At 41.9% G+C, this 20,429-nt stretch overlaps 1 protein-coding gene across 2 annotated transcripts in view; it reads right to left on the bottom strand.

Moving 5' to 3' along the window:
* Positions 1 to 9,259: 9,259 nt before the first annotated feature.
* The window catches only part of PBX2 (PBX homeobox 2), a 93,910-nt gene continuing 82,740 nt past the window's right edge, over positions 9,260 to 20,429 (bottom strand). The window contains exons 3-9 of one of the 2 annotated variants that reach the window (XM_082263868.1): positions 18,855 to 19,099; positions 18,538 to 18,728; positions 17,507 to 17,642; positions 15,583 to 15,736; positions 14,280 to 14,368; positions 13,928 to 14,011; positions 9,260 to 10,735 (exon numbers count right to left, since the gene is read on the bottom strand). In XM_082263868.1, the coding sequence (XP_082119994.1) occupies positions 10,643 to 10,735; positions 13,928 to 14,011; positions 14,280 to 14,368; positions 15,583 to 15,736; positions 17,507 to 17,642; positions 18,538 to 18,728; positions 18,855 to 19,099 (992 nt within the window). In that variant the 3' untranslated portion in view covers positions 9,260 to 10,642. The remainder of the gene's footprint in view (positions 10,736 to 13,927; positions 14,012 to 14,279; positions 14,369 to 15,582; positions 15,737 to 17,506; positions 17,643 to 18,537; positions 18,729 to 18,854; positions 19,100 to 20,429) is intronic. The other variant, XM_082263869.1, reaches the window with a different exon arrangement.

Genomic DNA, 20,429 nt, shown 5'->3' with positions numbered 1-20,429 from the left:
CAGTGCTCCAGGTGCTGGGATGTGACAACCGTGTCCTCTTACCAGCTAGCAGCAGGTCACAAGGACCCCCAACGCCTGTGATCCCTTTATTGGGTGGATCAGACCTCTCCTCGATTGCTTGGATCTCTGGCTCCTATATTACTCGAGTTGGACCATGTAGTCCCCCCATACACATAAAGATATAGAAGAACAAATAGCCTCCAATAGTGAAATACTGTTTTATTCTCCAAAAAACATACACTATAAGGTGACAATTAGCCTCTTACTATTTGTTGTGCCCTCCTGGCACTGGGCAATTCGGCAGTACAAAATCGTTTTTTTGGGTCTTAGGAAGATATTCTCCGGGGATCTGCAGCACCCTGTATCTCCTTTCCCCCTTTCTTTGTATTTCGGCGGTGGATGTGTATCCCAGCCTCTGTTCCGAATGCCTCTGTGTGTTACTTCCGGGTTAGCATTGACCACAATGCATTTCGCTTAACGAGCGTCCTCAGGCAGTCTCAGACTGCCTGAGGACGCTCGTTAAGCGAAATGCATTGTGGTCAATGCTAACCCGGAAGTAACACACAGAGGCATTCGGAACAGAGGCTGGGATACACATCCACCGCCGAAATACAAAGAAAGGGGGAAAGGAGATACAGGGTGCTGCAGATCCCCGGAGAATATCTTCCTAAGACCCAAAAAAACGATTTTGTACTGCCGAATTGCCCAGTGCCAGGAGGGCACAACAAATAGTAAGAGGCTAATTGTCACCTTATAGTGTATGTTTTTTGGAGAATAAAACAGTATTTCACTATTGGAGGCTATTTGTTCTTCTATATCTTTATGTGTATGGGGGGACTACATGGTCCAACTCGAGTAATATAGGAGCCAGAGATCCAAGCAATCGAGGAGAGGTCTGATCCACCCAATAAAGGGATCACAGGCGTTGGGGGTCCTTGTGACCTGCTGCTAGCTGGTAAGAGGACACGGTTGTCACATCCCAGCACCTGGAGCACTGTGAATGGATTAATAAGAATTCACCAAGCACAATTTTGATTGCATGCTATTGCCTGGACTTTTAAACACTACTTGGAGCACATTTATATATTTATACTTTTTTATATATTCTTATGTGATTTTTTTATATATCCTTATGTGATTTTTGTATGGAATTCTTTATATATTTATTTATTGGTTCACTGATCCACACCTTTGTGGATTAATTTACTTTGAGAAGCACAAGCACTTCTTAATTGACGGTTGTCACATCCCAGCACCTGGAGCACTGTGAAGGGATTAATAAGAATCCATCAAGCACAATTTTGATTGCATGCTATTGCCTGGACTTTTAAACACTACTTGGAGCACATTTATATATTTATATTTTTATATATTCTTATGTGATTTTTGTATGGAATTCTTTATATATCTATTTATTGGTTCACTGATCCACACCTTTGTGGATTAATTTACTTTGAGAAGCACAAACACTTCTGAATTGAAATTGCACTGGTATGCACTTTTCTTTGCTAATTGCACCAATAGTAGATCATATATATATTTGTAGCAATTTTTAATCACATATATTACACTTTAAATCACCTATTAATTTTTATAACACGTGATATATTAAGATTACCAGCGCCTTTTTACCTATGATATATACCTATTTATTGTTTTATTACAATTAAAAGGGCAGCAGGTTCAACAATCTTTTATTTAAAGGGCCAGGCGCCTTCTCTTTTCTTTTTATATGTAGCTACTATGCATCGCATACTAGCTCCTTATGAAATACTTACCTTAGAAGGAAGCCCCGGCAGCGACACCTGCTCACCACTGACACGACCGACACCCGTCTTCCTTCCGGGTTCACGTCCTGACGCGCGGGAGCTGCCGTTCACCGCACAGAGCTCTGAAGGAACGGCATGGGCGGCAGCTCCTTCAGAGCGCATGCACCAGTGATGTCACTGGCTGCATGCAAAGTAAATATCTCCTAAATGGTGCATGTTTAGGAGATATTTACACTACCAATAGGTAAGCCTCATCATAGGCTTACCTATAGGTATAGGTTACAGAGGAAACTTTACTTCCTCTTTAAGAGTTCCCTTTACTGGAACTAAGGGGCCAAGCCCAACCCCTGTAAAACAACCCCACACCATAATTCCCCCCTCCACCAAATGATAAAGACATGGATGAGCGAGTTTGGGGTGGAGGAACTTGACTGAGTCCTGACCTTAACCTAATTGAACACCTTTGAGATGAATTAGAGTGAAAACTGCGAGCCAGGCCTTCCCATAACAGTTAAAGCTGTTATAGCTGCAAAGGGTGGGCCAACTAAATATTGAACCTATGAACGAAGACTTGAATGCTATTAAAGTTCATGTGCGTGTAAAGCCAGGTGTCCCTATACTTTTGGTGATATAGTGTTTCCAGTGCTTTAAGTGGCCCAAAAGAGGTGCCGGTACTCTATTATAGCCTATAAATTTTGTCACCCCCCCACCCCACATCAGGGTCCCCACAGAGCACCCCCCCTGGGCTGGGACTCCGGAGCAGGGGGACTCACTGGTGGTGGTGACTGGTTTGGCTCTGGAGTGGGAAATATTCTTGGGGGGGGGGGGGCAATTGAGGGCGCAGATGTCCAAAATGAGTGTACTGGTATGCTAAGGCACATGGAGAGGTGGCGGTATGCTCAAGAGCCATATTTGGAAGTGGCGGTACTGAGTACCAGTGCATACCGGCCCACTTAAAGCACTGAGTGTATCCCTTCATCTGGGTCGTGGTTGCAGTGCAGTCCTATTGATTTCAATGGGCACGTTTGCCAGGCATTGTCAACTGTCAAACTCCCCATGGAGACTTAAGATTGCTACGGCTATGAAGCAAAGGTCCCATCCAATGGGTGACTTTGGCAGGTGGGGCTGTCTGTCAAACTCCACATGCAGAGGCCACAAAGGAAGGCTTTGCAGCCTCAGCATGTGAATGAAGCCCCTCTGGCTGCCATTTCAGGTGGGTGTCAAAAATGTGGGTGAAACGTTTGTTTTTTTATGAGAGGCCTTGGCACCTTGCTCCTTGCCCTCTTGCAAAGAAGTAATATCCTTGTATATAAAATGTATTCAGAGTATATAAAACAAAGGGTCTCTTCGCTTCGTAGACCACAGAGCTGACCCCCCCCCCCCCAAGCTCTCTTACTTGTAGACTATCCATATTGCATTTCTTACAAGTCTCTTGGTAGTTCCCCCATGCCATTCACCCTTTCTACTCCCCTTATTAAATAATCCATAAGCGTAAACCTGAACCAAGGTTGCCTTTTGAAGCCGACCCCAATCCAGACCTATTCCTTTAATGCACATCCGCGTGCAGCCATTATACAGCGACTGGATGAGGCAGAATATATATAAAAAAAAAAAAGAAGAGAGATGAAGCCACTTAGGCGGTTTCTTTATCGGCGGTGACGAAGGGGTTAATAACAGGGGAGGGGTGCGTTCATACAAAGGAATCTAAAGACAGTGACAGTCGCCATGGAAACCAGGGAGGCAATTTCTAAAATCATTAGAAGAAACAGGGATGAGGAAAGGGGGGGGGGGGGTGCAGAGAGAGGAATAAACAGAGGGACTGACAGAGAGGGAGAAAATAGGAGCTCAGAAGGGGGTTGTATTACAGACCAAGGAAAAGAAGAGAAAAAAAAAAAAGACAATGGGACATGTTCTATACGAGGCCCGAATAAAAGAGGAGACAAAGACACGGCTTCTCAGTGATTCCTTTTAATAAATGTGAAAGGAAAAAAAAATATCCTGATTCTAAACCCCCCCCCATAAAATAACAATCCAAAGAAAAAAACCAAGAAGACCCCCAATGAAAACAGGGAGGAACAGAAATCGATAATGATAATACACGCATCAAAATGGCTTCCCTCAGCCTTCGACAACCCAGGATTATCCAGGCCCGGGCTGTTTGTACAGGGGAGAGGGGGCTGTGTGTGGAGATAGGCGCACACGCTCACTTATCTCTATATATACACAGGTACACACCACAACACACGCCTAATGCATTGTAGCACGCAGGCTTTGCGTTTGTCTAGGCCCAAATCCATAATGCAGAGTTCAGTATGCAGATGTTTAATCGTGAGGCAATAGCAACCATTGGCCATAGCAACCAAATCTCATCCTTCAAACAAAAAGGAGCAGATTTATGAAAACTGGAAAAACTGAGACGTTGCCTATGACAACCAGACACCTCGCTTCCTTTGAAAGATGGTTGCTTTGGACAACAGCTCCACTTCCAGTCTCCATAAAACAACAGACACAGTATGATATATGACAATATGAAGTTAATATATGAAAATTAGAACAAAAATGGATGTTTCCATTGCTACCAGTTTATAGTTTTATCCAGGAAACAAAATCTGACTGTAGGTCAGTGGCGGCCCGTCCATTAGGGGCGCCGCCCCCCCAATCCATGCGTCCGGCTCCCTAATCTACATGCAGGGCGCCGGATGCATGGATTCCAATGGGGGATTTTTTATTTTTGAAGCAGGTGATTAGAGCAAGAGGCTTCAAAAAAGAGTGGGCTTGGGGCGCAGAGCACTGCGCCCTGAGCCCACCCAGTTGTGACAATAGCGAATTAATATGTCTTTTTATAGTTTGACTCTATAGTGACAAGGTTGCTTTAAAGGCGCTTACTGCAATGCCTGGTAAAGTACAAAGTCAAGTGCGGTGTGTTGTGGTGACAGCACAGTGCAATTCACAGATATCAAGGGTTTCAGTGATAGAATAGTGAATGTCTGCATAAATATACATTGCGGTTCACTGGCAGCCTGTACACAATGTATGGGCTGAATGCACCACAACGTATCCGACCAGTCTGTAGGAAAAGAAATAGCCGCACATCCAGGGATTCCAATAGGTTTCAAATACCTTTATTTCCAAAAAGTTGCAAGTGATGACACCAAAGACACCAGCATGAAGTCTCGTAGACGCGTTTCACAATTAAGCACAAGATGTATGTGTGAAACGCGTCTACGAGACTTCATGTTGGTGTCTTTGGTGTCATCACTTGCAACTTTTTGGAAATAAAGGTATTTGAAACCTATTGGAATCCCTGGATGTGCGCCTATTTCTTTTCCTACAAGTGTTCCCACGGAGGCGGGCCGAGGCCAGCACTCTATTGGATATCCTATCTCCTGGCAATCACCACACACTATACACCTGGAGCAATGTCTTTCCTTTCTTCAGTATCCGACCAGTCTGAATGGACCATTGGGGTTCAATCACCTAATGATAATGCATGTGGTATTGGTCAAATTATTTAAATTAAGAATAATTTTTGTAGCCTAGGTAAGATTTATTTACAATGTGTGTTATTAATGCATGTTTTTTTATTTTTCCTTTATAGTATTGCTAGAAGCTGACCAACATTATTAGGTTCTGTGGCCAGGGGACACAACGGAGCCACCCAGATTTGTCAACTAGAAGAATCCAATAGTCTAGTTAAATAGTTGTTACAAGACTAACAAGTGCAAACCTATCTGATACCCAACTATGTGAACTGAAAATTTGGAGGAAAAAATTGTCGTAGGGTAAACTAAACACCAATTATGGCAGCGCACAATTTTAACATCGGTTTTGCTGCACTGGTGTACATTTTCAATACACAAAAAATACAGAACTTAAAATTGTTCATTAAATGCATTATAATGGAGCTCATTTGTACTTTTTCCGCCCCTTTTTTGTGTGAAGTTCAGCCCACAAATTGATGAAAAAATTAAATATTTTTTATAAATTAAAATTGAGACATATTTCGGCTTTGTAAAAACACAGTTGAATTTCACGTTTACGGTTTTACCTGCCAAATAATTTGCAATTCTGCTCATCCGGTCTAGCGATTTACACAGCCAACATGATCATTCAGCTATTTCCCTGATTAACTTGTACAGTACTACTTCCTGGATCACACTTGCTTTTTTTTTTGGGGCCCATTTACTTTTTGTGGTTTGTTAAGGCAGCCCACTGAAATGAATGGCAACCAACACACCTCAACGTGCCAAAAATCAAATGTGACCCTTTTTTTGTAACGCAACTCAAACCGCTGTGTTGCAATATGTGACAAAGTGGGTGCCTTTAGCTCAGGGGTCTTCAAACTATGGCCCTCCAGTTGTTCAGGAACTACAATTCCCATCATGCCTTGTCATGTCTGTGAATGTCAAGAGTTTTACAATGGCTCATGGGACGTGTAGTTCCGCAACAGCTGGAGGGCCGTAGTTTGAGGATCCCTGCTTTAGTGTATTGTCATTCAAGATGATGTTATATCCCTTTACATGCCGTTAGTGTAAATGGGCCCATTAGGCAGTGCACCAAAGTGACCTTGTGTGACCAGGGCCTTATTACTGGCCATTCACTTGGTAGTCTCCATTAGCTTTCACTTATAGTAATTTGCTGTTTACAGACTCACCTTTTTCATAGTTTCTAGCAACCAAACTAATGAAATTATGATGGAAACCAAATTAACGTTGCTATTCCAAAGGGGTTTTTGACCAATTTCCATCATTTAGTCAACTGAAACTGGAAAGTGATTGAAACTGTGGGTGTCAGATTGCTGTGGTTGATAGCGAATGACAGCTCCAAAATTGCAAAGCATATGGCCAGAAGTAGGGTGCTCATTCACACCCTTAGCCATCCTCATGATGCCATAACAAGCCCACTTTATCAGACATGGCTCTGCAAGACATTATCCAGTATAAAGGTGCAATGAGTAAAGATCCACGCCGGCCAATCAGAACCCATCTTGTGCTGTTCTACCATTGCAAATTATACATGGTTGGCCTAATGTACTTTGTATTTTGTTTCTTGCACTTTTCCAGAGAAGTTTATAGGTAGTTTATTATTTGGTTGAACTGGATTATCAAGCAAATATTACATGATGCACATGGGCCACAAGCAGTAACCCACACAAAGCTGAATCTCAGATTTGTAAGAGCTTCAAAAGACCAGACTATGAGTTATAGGAAAATAGCCATTTTTTTCTACCTGTACTATGTAGGATTAAGAGCTACATAGACTTTCTCTTACTACCCTAATCTGACTAGCCAACAACCAATGGATACAGCATCATAACTAATCATAATTTGCAAGAATCAAGTAGTGTATTTAAAAAAATAGGATAGTTTTGATTTGATGAGAGTATTCTGCATCAGCCAAAAGTCCCTCAGCACATGGGATCATTTATATAATTTAGTGTATGGTGTGATCCAGTAAGGCCCCTTTCACATGGGCTTTCCGATCCGGTAAACCTGTCCATTCTTCAGGCAGACCTGATCGGATGCTCCTGAGCTATGGAGCAGAGAATGTCCGCTGACACCCGCTGCTATCTGATCTGATCTGATCCTCTCCATGAAATCCGGACGGATGGAAATCCTATTTTCAATCCATCTGGAGGATCGGATCGGATGAAAAACGGACAGGCAGTCCGTTTTCATCTGATCTCCCATAGAGGAGAGTGGGGCTCTGACAGCTCCGTCTCTGCAAAATAAGTGGAGACAGAGCTGTCATCCAAAATGAAGTCTGTCGGGCGCACCGCCCGTGTGAAAGGGGGCCTAAGGGAGAAGATATAAAACAGCATTGTGACGTGCACAGCTGTACCTATAGACAGTAGAATGTGTATCTAAGCCTTTAGTGACCCTCAGCTAATTGGTAATAAAACAGATCTTTATCACCTGACAAAACCTCTGCGCTGCCTAAAGCCAAGTACACACAATGAGATTATCGGACGAATGATCGTTTATGTTTTTTTGCATGCTAGTCTCATGTCGAAAACTAAGAGGTTACTAATGTACGAAAATTCCCATACGAAAGAATAAAAATTTGGAAGTGATGTAATGTATTGTATTTTCAGATGAAAACTGTACTGATTAAAAAGAAAATCGTACGATCTGGTATCATACGAGAAAAGTTTTCAGGTTTGTCCCTTCGGATAATTTCGGATGAAATCTGTGTACTAATGATCAGATCATCGTACGACAGCTTCGAAAACAGTATTTTTTGTACAATTTTCTGATTGTGTGTACGGGGATTTATACTGCTGTTTTGCACATAAGCTTACTGAAACTTGCCTAGTGGATGGGGTGGTCTCAGGGAAGTACCATTAGCATAGTTCCCAACTGTCCCTGATTTCGAGGGACTGTCCCTGATTTGGAACAAAGTCCCTCTGTCCCTCCTTATTTTGGCCTAAACTATATAGTTTTATATAAAATGCACTATTTATCTTTCCCAGTTGTAAACCTTTTACCCAAATTCTAAATTGCTGCATTTTAAATTGCATAAGCCAGTACAAAGGAATAGTAATGGTAAAAAAAATAACAATTTTGCATAATTCTCCTTTAAGGGATGTGTGTACTATGCCATCATACTTTTCCTAATTGGTGGCCCTTGTTCCCATCTCAAAAAGTTGGGAGGTATGCATTAGCAAACAGGTCTTCTAGCATCAGGCACAGCCCAAATACTCCAGGCAAGTTATTTGGGTGTGCCAGAGAGAAAACCAAGCTTTACGTGTCGAATTGTTAGTCTTTTTCAACCTAGCATTCTCAGCAGGAATGGGCGCCAAGTGTTACCTTTTAAAAAGGAAGAGATTTTGTCATAAATGGCCACTGCAAGTACTGGCTCAGCTCTACTCGGCCCGGTTTGCTTTTCCACTGCTGGTACCGCATGGTACAGTGTTGGAACGGTTCGGTACGGTACGGTATGGTTTGCTTTTCCACTAAAGTGGTACTAAAGTTAAGTGGGTGGGATAACAACGGGGTGGGTGGGATTCTCTGACCAATCAGTGGCTAGTAGTGACTGCATGCAAAGGATTGTGGGATATGGTACCGGGTATGGTACCTGTTGGAACCACAATCGAGGTGGTACTGTTTTTGAGAGCCGTACCGTTCGGGTTCCATGCAGTGGAAAAGCGCCGCCGTACCGTACCGAACCGTTCCTACACTATACCATGTGGTACCAGCAGTGGAAAAGCACAAAAGCGAGCCGAACCGTTCGGTTCCATGCAGTGGAAAAGCGCCATTAGTTTTACATATGTAATGTTTCCATATCATACCAGCTTATTTAGACAAAGCCTTAAAAACAAAATAATATTACTATAGGGTTGAACCACCCAACATATCCTTGTACGGTTCAAGGCTTATATCCCAAAACTGCAGAAGGAGGGACATCCACAACCGGCAGGTGGAGCTTTGGAACTTTCAAAAATTTTCTTGCCAGGATCTACAAAGATCTGTTAGTGATTACCCAAAACTTTTAGACATCCTAAAATACATTTCTGTAGTACGCTTGGGACAAGTAGACAATGGATATAGTCAGATGCGCTAATAAAAATATACATACGTTCTCAAACCATTCATTCACACAATTTTTCACACTTATGTATGTACTAATGTAGCAATCAACAAGGATATCCGCACACATTGACCCCCTCTCCAGTTCTGTAACTTTATCTCCAACAACATTATGAAAAAATAAAGCCCCCCCCCCCCCTCCCAACCCTGTCATAAACACAAAGTTCCTAGTATCAACTGTATTCGTAACCCAGCATCCCAACAAAAAAAAATAAAAAATAAAAATAAAAAAGGGGGATAGGGACAGAGGCTTGGGGAGACAAAAATTCTCACACACCTTACTGCCACCCCCCGTGCAGAAGTGAAAGATATATATATAATTTTATTTTCCCTTCGGAGGTAGTCAAACTTGCGAACGTGTGAACATAAAGAAAACTCAGAAAAAAAAAAAAAAAGAAAAAAGTCTTCTCTATTGGTTATGTGAGCCGCTATGAGGTAATAACGCTGTTCTTTGATTGGCTGAGCCTCAAAGGATTCTGGGTAGACTCTGGAGGGAAGGAGCGAGGAGATTTAAAGTCTTTTCTCCTCTGTGTCGCTTTTCTCTGTTATTTAAACTCCACTTTTTTTGCTTCTCCACACCCCCCTCCTTCCCTCGATCTCAAATGTCATCCTTTTTGCCTCTTAGGATCGCCACCTTATGTAACCTGTTTTTTTTTTTTTATTCATAAATCCACTCTTAAGTTCTCCTCTGCCGGCGACTCCTCTCTCCCGTTTTCTCAGTATTTTGGGTTTCATGTTCACCTTTATGTTCTCCGATGTTTATTGTTAATCTTTGTCACTGTCACCCTGGTACAGTGGATGATGTGATACATTCATATTGCTCCACTGGACAGCATAAGTGGAGGACGTTTTTGGAAAACCGGTTGGGAGATATCTGAATTTCCCCTTTCTTCTGGATACCTGCAAATGTCCTTTCCTAGAGTGACCATCTTAAGTTACTCCCAACTCGTCAGGTTTCTTTTAGAACAGCCAAAAGGATGTGTAGTTACTCTTTGGGTACAAGTGCCAAGACAAGGTTTTTTCTTTAGGTTGAACTTTCCTGTATCGGCACTCCATTTACAGAATGTAACCTTTTAAGGTTTTAAAGTCAGTGTTGTCTTGGATCAGTTTCATAGTATTGAGGCTCACGTGAAGAGAGAGGTAAGAGGAAGCATGGGTTAAACGAGAAGTGAAGGGGGAAAATCCCAACACTTTCTTGTCCTAAGCTGACCCAAGATCAGTTCAAGGAGAGACCGAGCTTGCCGGAGGGGTGAGAGAGGAGAAACCCAGAGAGGAGGAGAGTACTCAGTTAGAGGTGTCAGAATGTACACTGCCTGGTCCTTCTGTTGGGGAAGTGACAGAAGAGGGAGTCACAGCCTCTTGCCACCCTCCGTTGGCCTAAAAACAAAAAGAGACATTTGTTGAAGACAAAAAAGATTGCAAGTGGACTTGGTACAAATAATGATGCACTGGAGACAAGTATTTTTTTTTAATCCTGAAGGTGTTGGTTGCATTGGCATAGCTACATTAGGCATATGTGTCATTATTGTGACAGCTAGGGATGCACCGATCCGACTTTTTTGGTCCCAATCCTGATCCCGATCTTTTGCTTTGTGAAAACGCCGATCCCGAGTCTGATCCGGAAGTACTGTTTTGTGAGCTTATAACAAAATAATACTTCCGGATCGGTATCGGCAGATACCTTATAACAATTGTGCATTCAAAATCTAAAATGTCATGGGCTTAGTCTTTAAGAGGTTAAACTTCCCTCCTCCTGCAGACATAATGAAAAGATACATTGTAATCATTGTTTACTTAACTGGGAGAGTTGAAAGGCATTTGCAGGAGGCTCTTTTTTTTTTCTTTGACAGCTGTTCTCTGTTCCCTCACAAGCTATGTAAAGAGCAAAATCGGATCGGCCCGTGGATCGGTTAATTTTACCGATCCAGCTATTTTGCACGTATCGGTGCCGATATCCGATCCGAATATCGGATCGGTGCATCCCTAGTGACAGCTTCCAGCACAGGGCTCATGGTTGCTAGGATTGATCCCGGTCCCATTCATCTGCTGGCTAGAGATTCCCTAGTCGACAGCTGAAAGTAAATAAAGAGGCTGGGGTGCTGGTGACATCATTGTCCAAATATGGCATTTGTTTATTTTGTTTTGTTTTTTACAAATTCTATTTTATTGAATTTCATCCCGCCCATTGGTTTACTTTCAACTCTCCTGGCCGGTGGCTAAATGGGGATTAGTCATCCATTGCTATGATTCTGTTGGCTGCACATCTGGAGGTGTCCTAGCTAGCAAGGGACTGAACATGCACTGAGGACAGAGTGTCTATGGTAGAGATGCACTGAAATTTCGGTGGCTGAAACATTTGTATTTTCGGCATTTTGCAGATAGAGAAAAAGGTGCTGATAATGGTATCATAAATGCAATTTTGCCGTGATTTCACTGTGCTTATGGCATGGTTTTCATTTCATTGGCAATTTACTGCACTCTTCAGCACTTTATTTATAACTGTGCCTTGCACAGTACACATTTGTGTCACTAGCACCTTATAATCTTCAGTGATTTTGTATACGATTATTGGTTGTTTATGTTGTACCTATATATAATTTTTTATCACAACATATATATTTTTGTGTCACTAGCACTTCACCATTTTAAGTGATTTTGTATATGATAACTGGCTGTTTGCTTTTTATCTATTTTATACATTGTTTATCACACTAGATAAAAGAGCTAGTATTTTATGCATTTCAATATATAGATTACAATTTGCACAATAGAATTGCACTTTTCCAATAATAACATCCAGGGACACCAGCGCCTTTTTACTAATTTTATCCAACACAGTTATTGTACCTTACAATTAAAAGGGCAGCAGGTTATAGCACTGTTAAACTCCTAAGAACCAGGCGCCTTCACATTAATTTTAATGGTTTTCATTGGTCATGCGACTAAAAAAACCACATCAAAAACGTAACACGGGTGCGTTATTAATGTGCTCTTGCTGCGTTTTCAATGCAGCTCAACGAGGAGGTACGTTTTTGGTGTCTTTTTTTTTTAACTGACCAAAAATGCAGCAAGCAAGATTTTTATCACCCCCAAGGAAGAGCAATGGACCAGCGTGAAGACATACACAGAATTTAAAGAGATGTATTTTTCTTGAGCTTTTCTTGGGCTAAAAGGTGCCGATAATGGCCAACAATAAATTTATATTCATTTAAATTCATGATATTAGTTAAGAAGTTCAACAGAATACACACATATATATATATATATATATATATATATATATATATAAAAAATATATATAGGTTTTAAAAACTATAGTTTATGGCCAAATGCATACTGAATTTCTGGTTTTGGTACCAAAATTTCCTTTCGGTGCACCTCTAGTCTATGGTATACAGTAACTCCAGTATGGAATCACTCCAGCCTCAGTGCTGCCCACCCTATTGGAGATTAATGTACCTGTTCAAGACCGGTACATATATCTGTCACCCATACTGAGATCTGTCGTTCGGAAGAGAAAGTGAGTTCTAATGAGTGTCTTCAACACTCTTTATGAATGCCCTAGTATATGTTTTAAGAGGAACTCCAGGAAAACAACTAAATATCAAGTTAAAATACATGTATGATACCGTTCCTTTCAAATGTTTTTGCAATTCTTTGTAACCAGTTCTACAATTCAGGCAGACAGCACTGCTAGGCTCCGGACATCCCTTTCCTCCTGCAGACTACACTACAGGTAAGCAATTGAGCCCGGTCCTGGAGCTGCCCAGCCAGTGACTGGATGTTGATTAGCAGTGGATGTTGATGCTGTTATCCCTGTGCTCTCCCCTGCTGTACAGAGGACTACAGGAGGCAGACATGAAATCAGATTTAGATACTTTGGGTATGTACATGGAGCTCAAATGTGAAATAAGGCATAGCTTAGACTACATAAGGCGCTTTTCCACTGCATGGAACCGAAGGGCTCGGCTCACTTTTGCGCTTTTCCACTGCATCGTACCGCATGGTACGGTGTTGGAACGGTTCGGTACTGTATGGTCCACTACATGGAACCGAACGGTACAGCTCGCTTAAACAGTATCACCTCGGTTGTGGTTCCAAGAGGGCCGTATCGATACCATATCCCACAATCCTTTGCATGCAGCCTTGACTGTTTGTCACTACTAGCCACTGATTGGTCAGAGAATCGTTGTTATCCCACCCACTTACTACTTTAGTGGAAAAGCAAACCGTACCGAACCATTCCAACACTGTACCATGCGGTACCATGCAGTGGAAAACCAAACCGAGCCAAGCAGGGCCGAGTGGAGCCGAGCCGGTACTTGCAGTGGAAAAGTGCCAATAGGCATTCAAGGAGATGTCACTGTCCTAACGTATGTTGGTAACGAGTGTACATAAGGGAGATGTGACAATGGAGGAGCGAATGCTACAATAATTGGTCCAAAATGCACTAAAACCTTCATACCATAAATATACAAGGGCCATGCCTACTGTCCCTAGTCTTCTACTTTGCAACTTAGGGTTTACTACAAAAGAGAAAAGCGCTGATCACTCTATTTGGGTTCTTACCCGGATCTCACGAGGGCTGTACATCTGATTTGCTGTTAAACTGTCATTGTAACCAGGACCCATCGTGTGACGCAAGGACTCCACCTTTGAGAAAATAAACATTTCAAGATGAAGACAATTTGAAAGAACAGGAACTGGAGCAAGTATACAGAAGGAGGGAACAGGAAAAATTATATAGGATGTGAAGAAAATTTGATAAAGTTGTGATGAAAAAGTACACCTGAATGACAAATAGGGAAGAATCTATCAAACACAAAAGAGGAAAGGTTAGCAGAAGACATATAGAGCAAGAAAAGGAAAAAAAGTAAGAATTAAAAAAAAATAATAGCAGTGGAGGGGACCTAAAACTGACCTGTGAAGGGGGATAAGAATCCCCATTTAAGCCCTGCATCGCCATGAACATGTCATTAGATCCAGACAGGTTGAATGAGCCACCAGAACCTGAGAGAAGAACGAGATAGAGGAGAATATAGAGGATTGAGGAAGCAAAGTGATGGAGTTTTAAAAGTTAGAGTAAGAAGCAACATGTCAGATGGTTTAGAGGAAAGCGGAGCAAAGTGTCAGAAGGTTGGAGATTTGCAGATGGGGTGGAGAATTGGAAGTTTGAGAAGACAAAGAGATAGAATAAAATGTCAGAAGGGTGAGAAGATATTGACATGAAAACAATAGATGTAGTATTGTAGTAACACGAGTTGGAGTTTTGACATGAATGTAGTAGTATTGTGGAAACATGAGTCGGAGTTTTGACATGAATGTAGTAGTATTGTGGAAACATGAGTCGGAGTTTTGACATGAATGTAGTAGTATTGTGGAAACATGAGTCGGAGTTTAGGGGGGAACAGCGATGGAAAGTTAAAAGTTAGTGGATTGCAGGGACAAAAAAAAATAAAAAAAATGTGAGAGCGCAGAGGAGATGGTGAGATGGACAAATGTCCAAGGGTTAATGAGATGTTAACATGAAACAAAAGTCAGAAGGTGGAGAAAATGAAGAAAGTGGGGCAACCATATGTAGGCAAGACAGAACGAATCAAGAGACAACGAAGAGATAAATGAGTAGATTCAGAAGACAGAAGGTTAGAATAAATGCCAGAGTAGGTAATAATTGGGAATAAAAAAAAAAAAAAAGAGTTGCAGAGATAAATTAATGGAATGAGGCAGTAGGTGTTGAGAAGATATGAATAGTTTGAAGCCGAATGAAAAATGTTGGTTGATGAGATGGAAAGCAAGTGTTCGCCAGATTAAGGGAACATAGAGAAACATTTAGGGGATTGAGAAGACAAAGAGAAGGAATCAAGAGTTAGTGGGTCGTTGAGTGGGAATCAACAGTTGATGTTGAGGAAAAATAGAGTAAAAGAGACAGGGAAGGAGTCAAGTTTACAAGACAAAGAGAAGACACAGTCACAGGGTTAAGGTGCCAAAGAGAAGCAGAATAAGGAATAACAAATGCCAAGGATGCAGAAAGCAAAGAATAGAGAAGAAACAAAGAACAGTAGTTAGATGGGACTGCAGCCTAATGTTATGGGTCAGTTAACTAGCCGCCCAGGTGCAAGGTGGTTTTCTACAGAAGGTGTTTACTTCTACAAGTGGCAGCTTTATAGACCATATTCATAGAACAAGTCCCCCCTAATTGCTCCAGAAGGAGGAAGTGAACCTACCTGCAGAGGTTGGGGTGGTTGGAGAGTTGGCTCCACTGTGACCTCCCTGGGCTGCGCTGACTGCTGTCTTCACTGCATAAATATTCGCTTCCTCTTGAAATTTTCCAATGTTTTTCTTGTACCTAATTCTTTTATTTCCAAACCAATTGGACACCTGGGTGGAGAAAAGACCCATGGTGGTCATTGCAGAAAGGGCTTTAAAGGCCTCACAGACATTCATTCAAAATTAATTGTTCACATCTAGCCAGTCAAAATCAAGTATATATTACAAAGTGGTATGTATCTGTAAAGGGTGCATCTGAACACACAAATGTGTTTACTTCTACCACATGGATATTCTGCCTGTGCCAAGAACCTCCAAATTCTCTCCCATGTTCACTTACGTAGAAGCAGTGGATGTGGGATTTTCAGAAAGGAGGATTGAGGAAAATGCACCAAAAGTTGCATGTGTATACTTTTTATATTAACCCTAATTTAAACTAAATTACAGGCATACCCCGTTTTAAGTACACTCACTTTACATACACTCGCGAGTACAGACACAGCCTGGTCGGCTTGGCATGGCACTACTCCCTGTTTTTAACTTTGGTGTCTATGGGAAATCTTGGTCAGTTTGACATGGCACTGCTCCTAAACCATAAGTGACAGGGATACCAAACTTAGGGAGCACCGAGAGGGGACCCAGGACTACAACATATCCTATTTGTGGCCAGCCAGCTTGCCAAGGTAATCAACCATATCATAGTCCTGGATCCCCTTAACATGCTCCCCAAGCTTGGTGCCCTTGTCAGCAGTGCCATGTCAAGCAGACCAAGATTTCCTATGGAGCTAGTGTATTTACATGCATTGAGAAATGAAAAAATGTATTGCTTCACTTTAAGTACATTTTTGTTTTACATACATGCTCTGGTCCCATTGTGTACTTAAAAGTGGGGTATGCCGTTACATAGTTACATAGTAGGTGAGGTTGAATAAAGACAATAGTCCATCCAGTTCAACCTGTGTAGGTGTGTGTGGCCGTAATCATCTCTCATACCCCTGAATGTTCTGATCCTTGAGATGTACGTCTAAGAGTCTTTTGAAGGCCACCATACTACCCGCAGAAACCACCTCTTGTGGTAGAGAATTCCACAATCCTGTAGCCCTAACAGTAAAGAACCCCCCACGTTGCCTGGGGTTAAAACGCTTCTCCTCTAATCGCATTGTATGCCCTCGAGTCCTCATGCAATCCCTTCGACTGAATAGCTTTTTTTCTATGCCGAGATCACCATTGAGATATTTATAAACTGCTATCATGTCCCCTTCTCAGGCGTCTCTTCTCCAGGGAGAATAAATTAAGCGAATGCAGACGCTCTTCATAATTAAGGTCCTCCAATCCCCTAATTAGTTTAGTTGCCCTTCTCTGGACTCTCTCCAGCTCCAACACATCCCTCCTGAGGACTGGCGACCAGAACTGGACAGAATACTCCAGATGTGGTTGGACCAGAGTTTTACAAAATGGTTTGTTTTAGGAGGACTACCCCTGTTAAAGTGTATGTAAAGACAATACTTTTTAGTTTTGGATAGACTGCAGAAGGGTTAGCTCTTCTGTCAAGTTTTTACAAAGGGAACAAGAAAAGCGATGAAAACTTTAGAGTTGTCACCAAAGGAAGGGGATTCAGTTGGTCACTGGCTGGTTGGTAAGTAGTGACTGGAGACCCCCTGGCTTCTTTGACCTGCGTTTTCCCTTCCAGTGCTCCCTTCTGTCAAGACCAATTATAGGTGGGGGAGATGACCACTTTTTGTACTAGACAACACACAAGTTTGACCTGGGTGCCATGTTCTTTCACAAAGGTCCATTAGTTTAAGACTTAACTCTTTACTATCTGTTGATACACAGATTTAGATAACCAATTAGACAATAACCATGGTACTTGAATTTTACCTGTGACACAGTGATGCCGCACTTCTTTGCAAGCTCCTCTTTAGCCTCTTCGCTAGGGTAAGGGTTACTTAGGTGTGAGTAGAAGTATTCATTTAACACTTCTGTGGCCTGTTTACTGAAGTTTCTTCGCTTCCGCCTATAATAAAAGTAGATATTTACATTTTTAGAGCATAACAAGCAACTTTCTACTGAAAGAGCTCAAGGAAAAAAAAAAAAAAAAAATCATGGTTGGTTTGGTAAAGCAAGCAAAGCATTTTCTTTATAGAAGATACAAGCTTCTAACTGAAGGCTTATTGCATCTCGGTGATTCTAATTTTCCTGCAGCCTGTTTGCTGTAATTCCCCATCTACCTGCATGCCAGCAATAGCTGCATGGTATTTCTTAATTTGGATTTTCTGATGGTGACTACAGCGGACTAGGCCTGCATATTAGGTAATGAAATGGCCAACTGTAGTAGGCTAGACCTTCCATCAAACATCTCTTCCACGGCTATGGGAAAACTGATCTACAGCAGATTCAGTCATCTAAATTGAGAGCTCTTCTTAATGGGTGTCTGACACTTATTTTACATGATGGACAATAGAAACATTCACATGGGAGCAGCATGCATGCACAAGTGTACAACTGCATCTTCCATAAGAGCAGTTACAAATCCAAAAGGATAGTTGTGGGTACCCAAAGCCAACAGTTACCGAGAAGCCAACTAGCTAACATCTTGGGTCATAATGAATTCATATGCGAGTATCTTAAGACCAGGGGTCTTCAAACTTCCTAAACAAAGGGCAAGTTTACTGTTCTTCAGACTTTGGATGGGGAGTGGGGGTTTGGGGGCAGTCTGTCAGTGTGAGTAGAAAACATCCTGGTTTCAATGGAAGTAAACAATGTGCCTTCATTGGTATTAGTGGGAGGAATAGTGCTCCATCGTTAGAATAAGAGGAAGGAATATTGTGCTGTCATTGGTGTCAGGGCTGCAGTTTGGAGACCACTGCTTTAAACCACTGCATGTCTTCTATAAGCTCTTTGTTATTTACCGTGCATCCAAAAACCTTGACCGAAGGATCATAACGGCTTCACATGTGCTTTGCTTAAGCTGCATCTGGATCGAGCTGAACTTTCGGTGAATGATCCCCACCATCCTTTCAATCTCTTTTGGGGAGATGGGTCGGGTTCGGCTCTGTTCCCTCAGCAAGTTCATGACATGTGTTGTAAATTCGTTGCAGGCCTGAGTGGAGAATTAGAAAGGTAGGGTTATAAACAGAAAGGATGCTGGAAAATAATTCAAAGATGGAGGATGAGTTAACATGGTATATAAGATTCTACGCTCCACAGATTTCTTGTTTTCTCTCACCTGCTCATACTTCTCCAGCTCAGCATGATAAATCTGTCGGATTTGGGACAGCTTGTTCCTGTAGTCCGAGTGTTCTATGGAGTTATCAGGCGAGACACCGCCAGAGGCTGCAGCGGCTGCGGCTGCTGCTGCCGATCCTCCACCCTTCTCTGGGCCTGCCACACCTTCCGCAAGCAGCATGTTGTCCAGACGCATCAACTGAGGGTCCACAGGTTCCTCCTCCTGAGTGTTTCGAATACTTAGACCTGGAAAAGAGGAGACTGGATTTGAGTTTGGTAAAAAGCTAGGAATGTACTGAAATATGTGAATAACGTTTAGAAAGATTAACTGGATCAATATAAAAGGGAAAAACAAGATTGGACAAATTTTTGTACAATTCAGAACCCAGTCAGTCTAATCTACAAGCCAGCAGGCCAGGTCAATTTGCTCATTCAGGTAAAGAAAAACCCTCCACCCTTTTATACTCCTTATTCTCAGGCTCCCACGCTGCTCTGTTCCTCTTTTGAAGCTGGGAGTATAAACCAAGCCTAAGCTCCTTATCAGAGCCATATGAGGTAGTATCAGGGTTTACACATGGTTAATGACTTCCTCCTTTCCCTATGTTTGGGCCTAGAAATTGCTCAGGTCCAACCGCTGCATCTTTGAGGAAGTAGAAGAGGTCACATGTTCCCTCAACCTTGGAAGCACTCCATTAGGGCCAATGGGGGAGTGCAGCAAAGGCGAAGACCAGCCAGGGATAGGTTGTCACCTGGTGATGAGTTGTCACCCTGCCCTAAATGGGGGGAAAAAAGGGAAACTACCAAATTGTTCTAATTTGGACTTAAGGAAACCATAGAATATTCTCAGTATGAACACATTTTATTAATGCAACTTTTATCTTAAAGGAATTTTTTTTATGTGATTTTTTTTTAAAATTTGTATTTTCAAACTGTTTTTTAGTTAGATAACTGTATTACATGTAGACGTGTATATACAGTGCCTTGCGAAAGTATTCGGCCCCCTTGAACTTTTCGACCTTTTGCCACATTTCAGGCTTCAAACATATAGATATAAAACTGTAATTTTTTGTGAAGAATCAACAATAAGTCGGACACAATCATGAAGTGGAACGAAATTTATTGGATATTTCCAACTTTTTTAACAAATAAAAAACTGAAAAATTGGGCGTGCAAAATTATTCAGCCCCTTTACTTTCAGTGCAGCAAACTCTCTCCAGAAGTTCAGTGAGGATCTCTGAATGAACCAATGTTGACCTAAATGACTAATGATGATAAATAGAATCCACCTGTGTGTAATCAAGTCTCCGTATAAATGCACCTGCACTGTGATAGTCTCCGTTTAAAGCGCAGAGAGCATCATGAAGAACAAAGAACACACCAGGCAGGTCCGAGATACTGTTGTGGAGAAGTTTAAAGCTGGATTCGGATACAAAAGGATTTCCCAAGCTTTAAACATCCCAAGGAGCACTGTGCAAGCGATATTATTGAAATGGAAGGAGTATCAGACCACTGCAAATCTACGAAGACCTGGCCATCCCTCTAAACTTTCAGCTCATACAAGGGGAAGACTGATCAG

Source organism: Pelophylax lessonae, assembly GCF_965119305.1.
Source record: "Pelophylax lessonae genome assembly, chromosome: 7".
NCBI lineage: Eukaryota > Metazoa > Chordata > Amphibia > Anura > Ranidae > Pelophylax > Pelophylax lessonae.
This window is presented reverse-complemented; position numbering and strand designations above follow the sequence as displayed.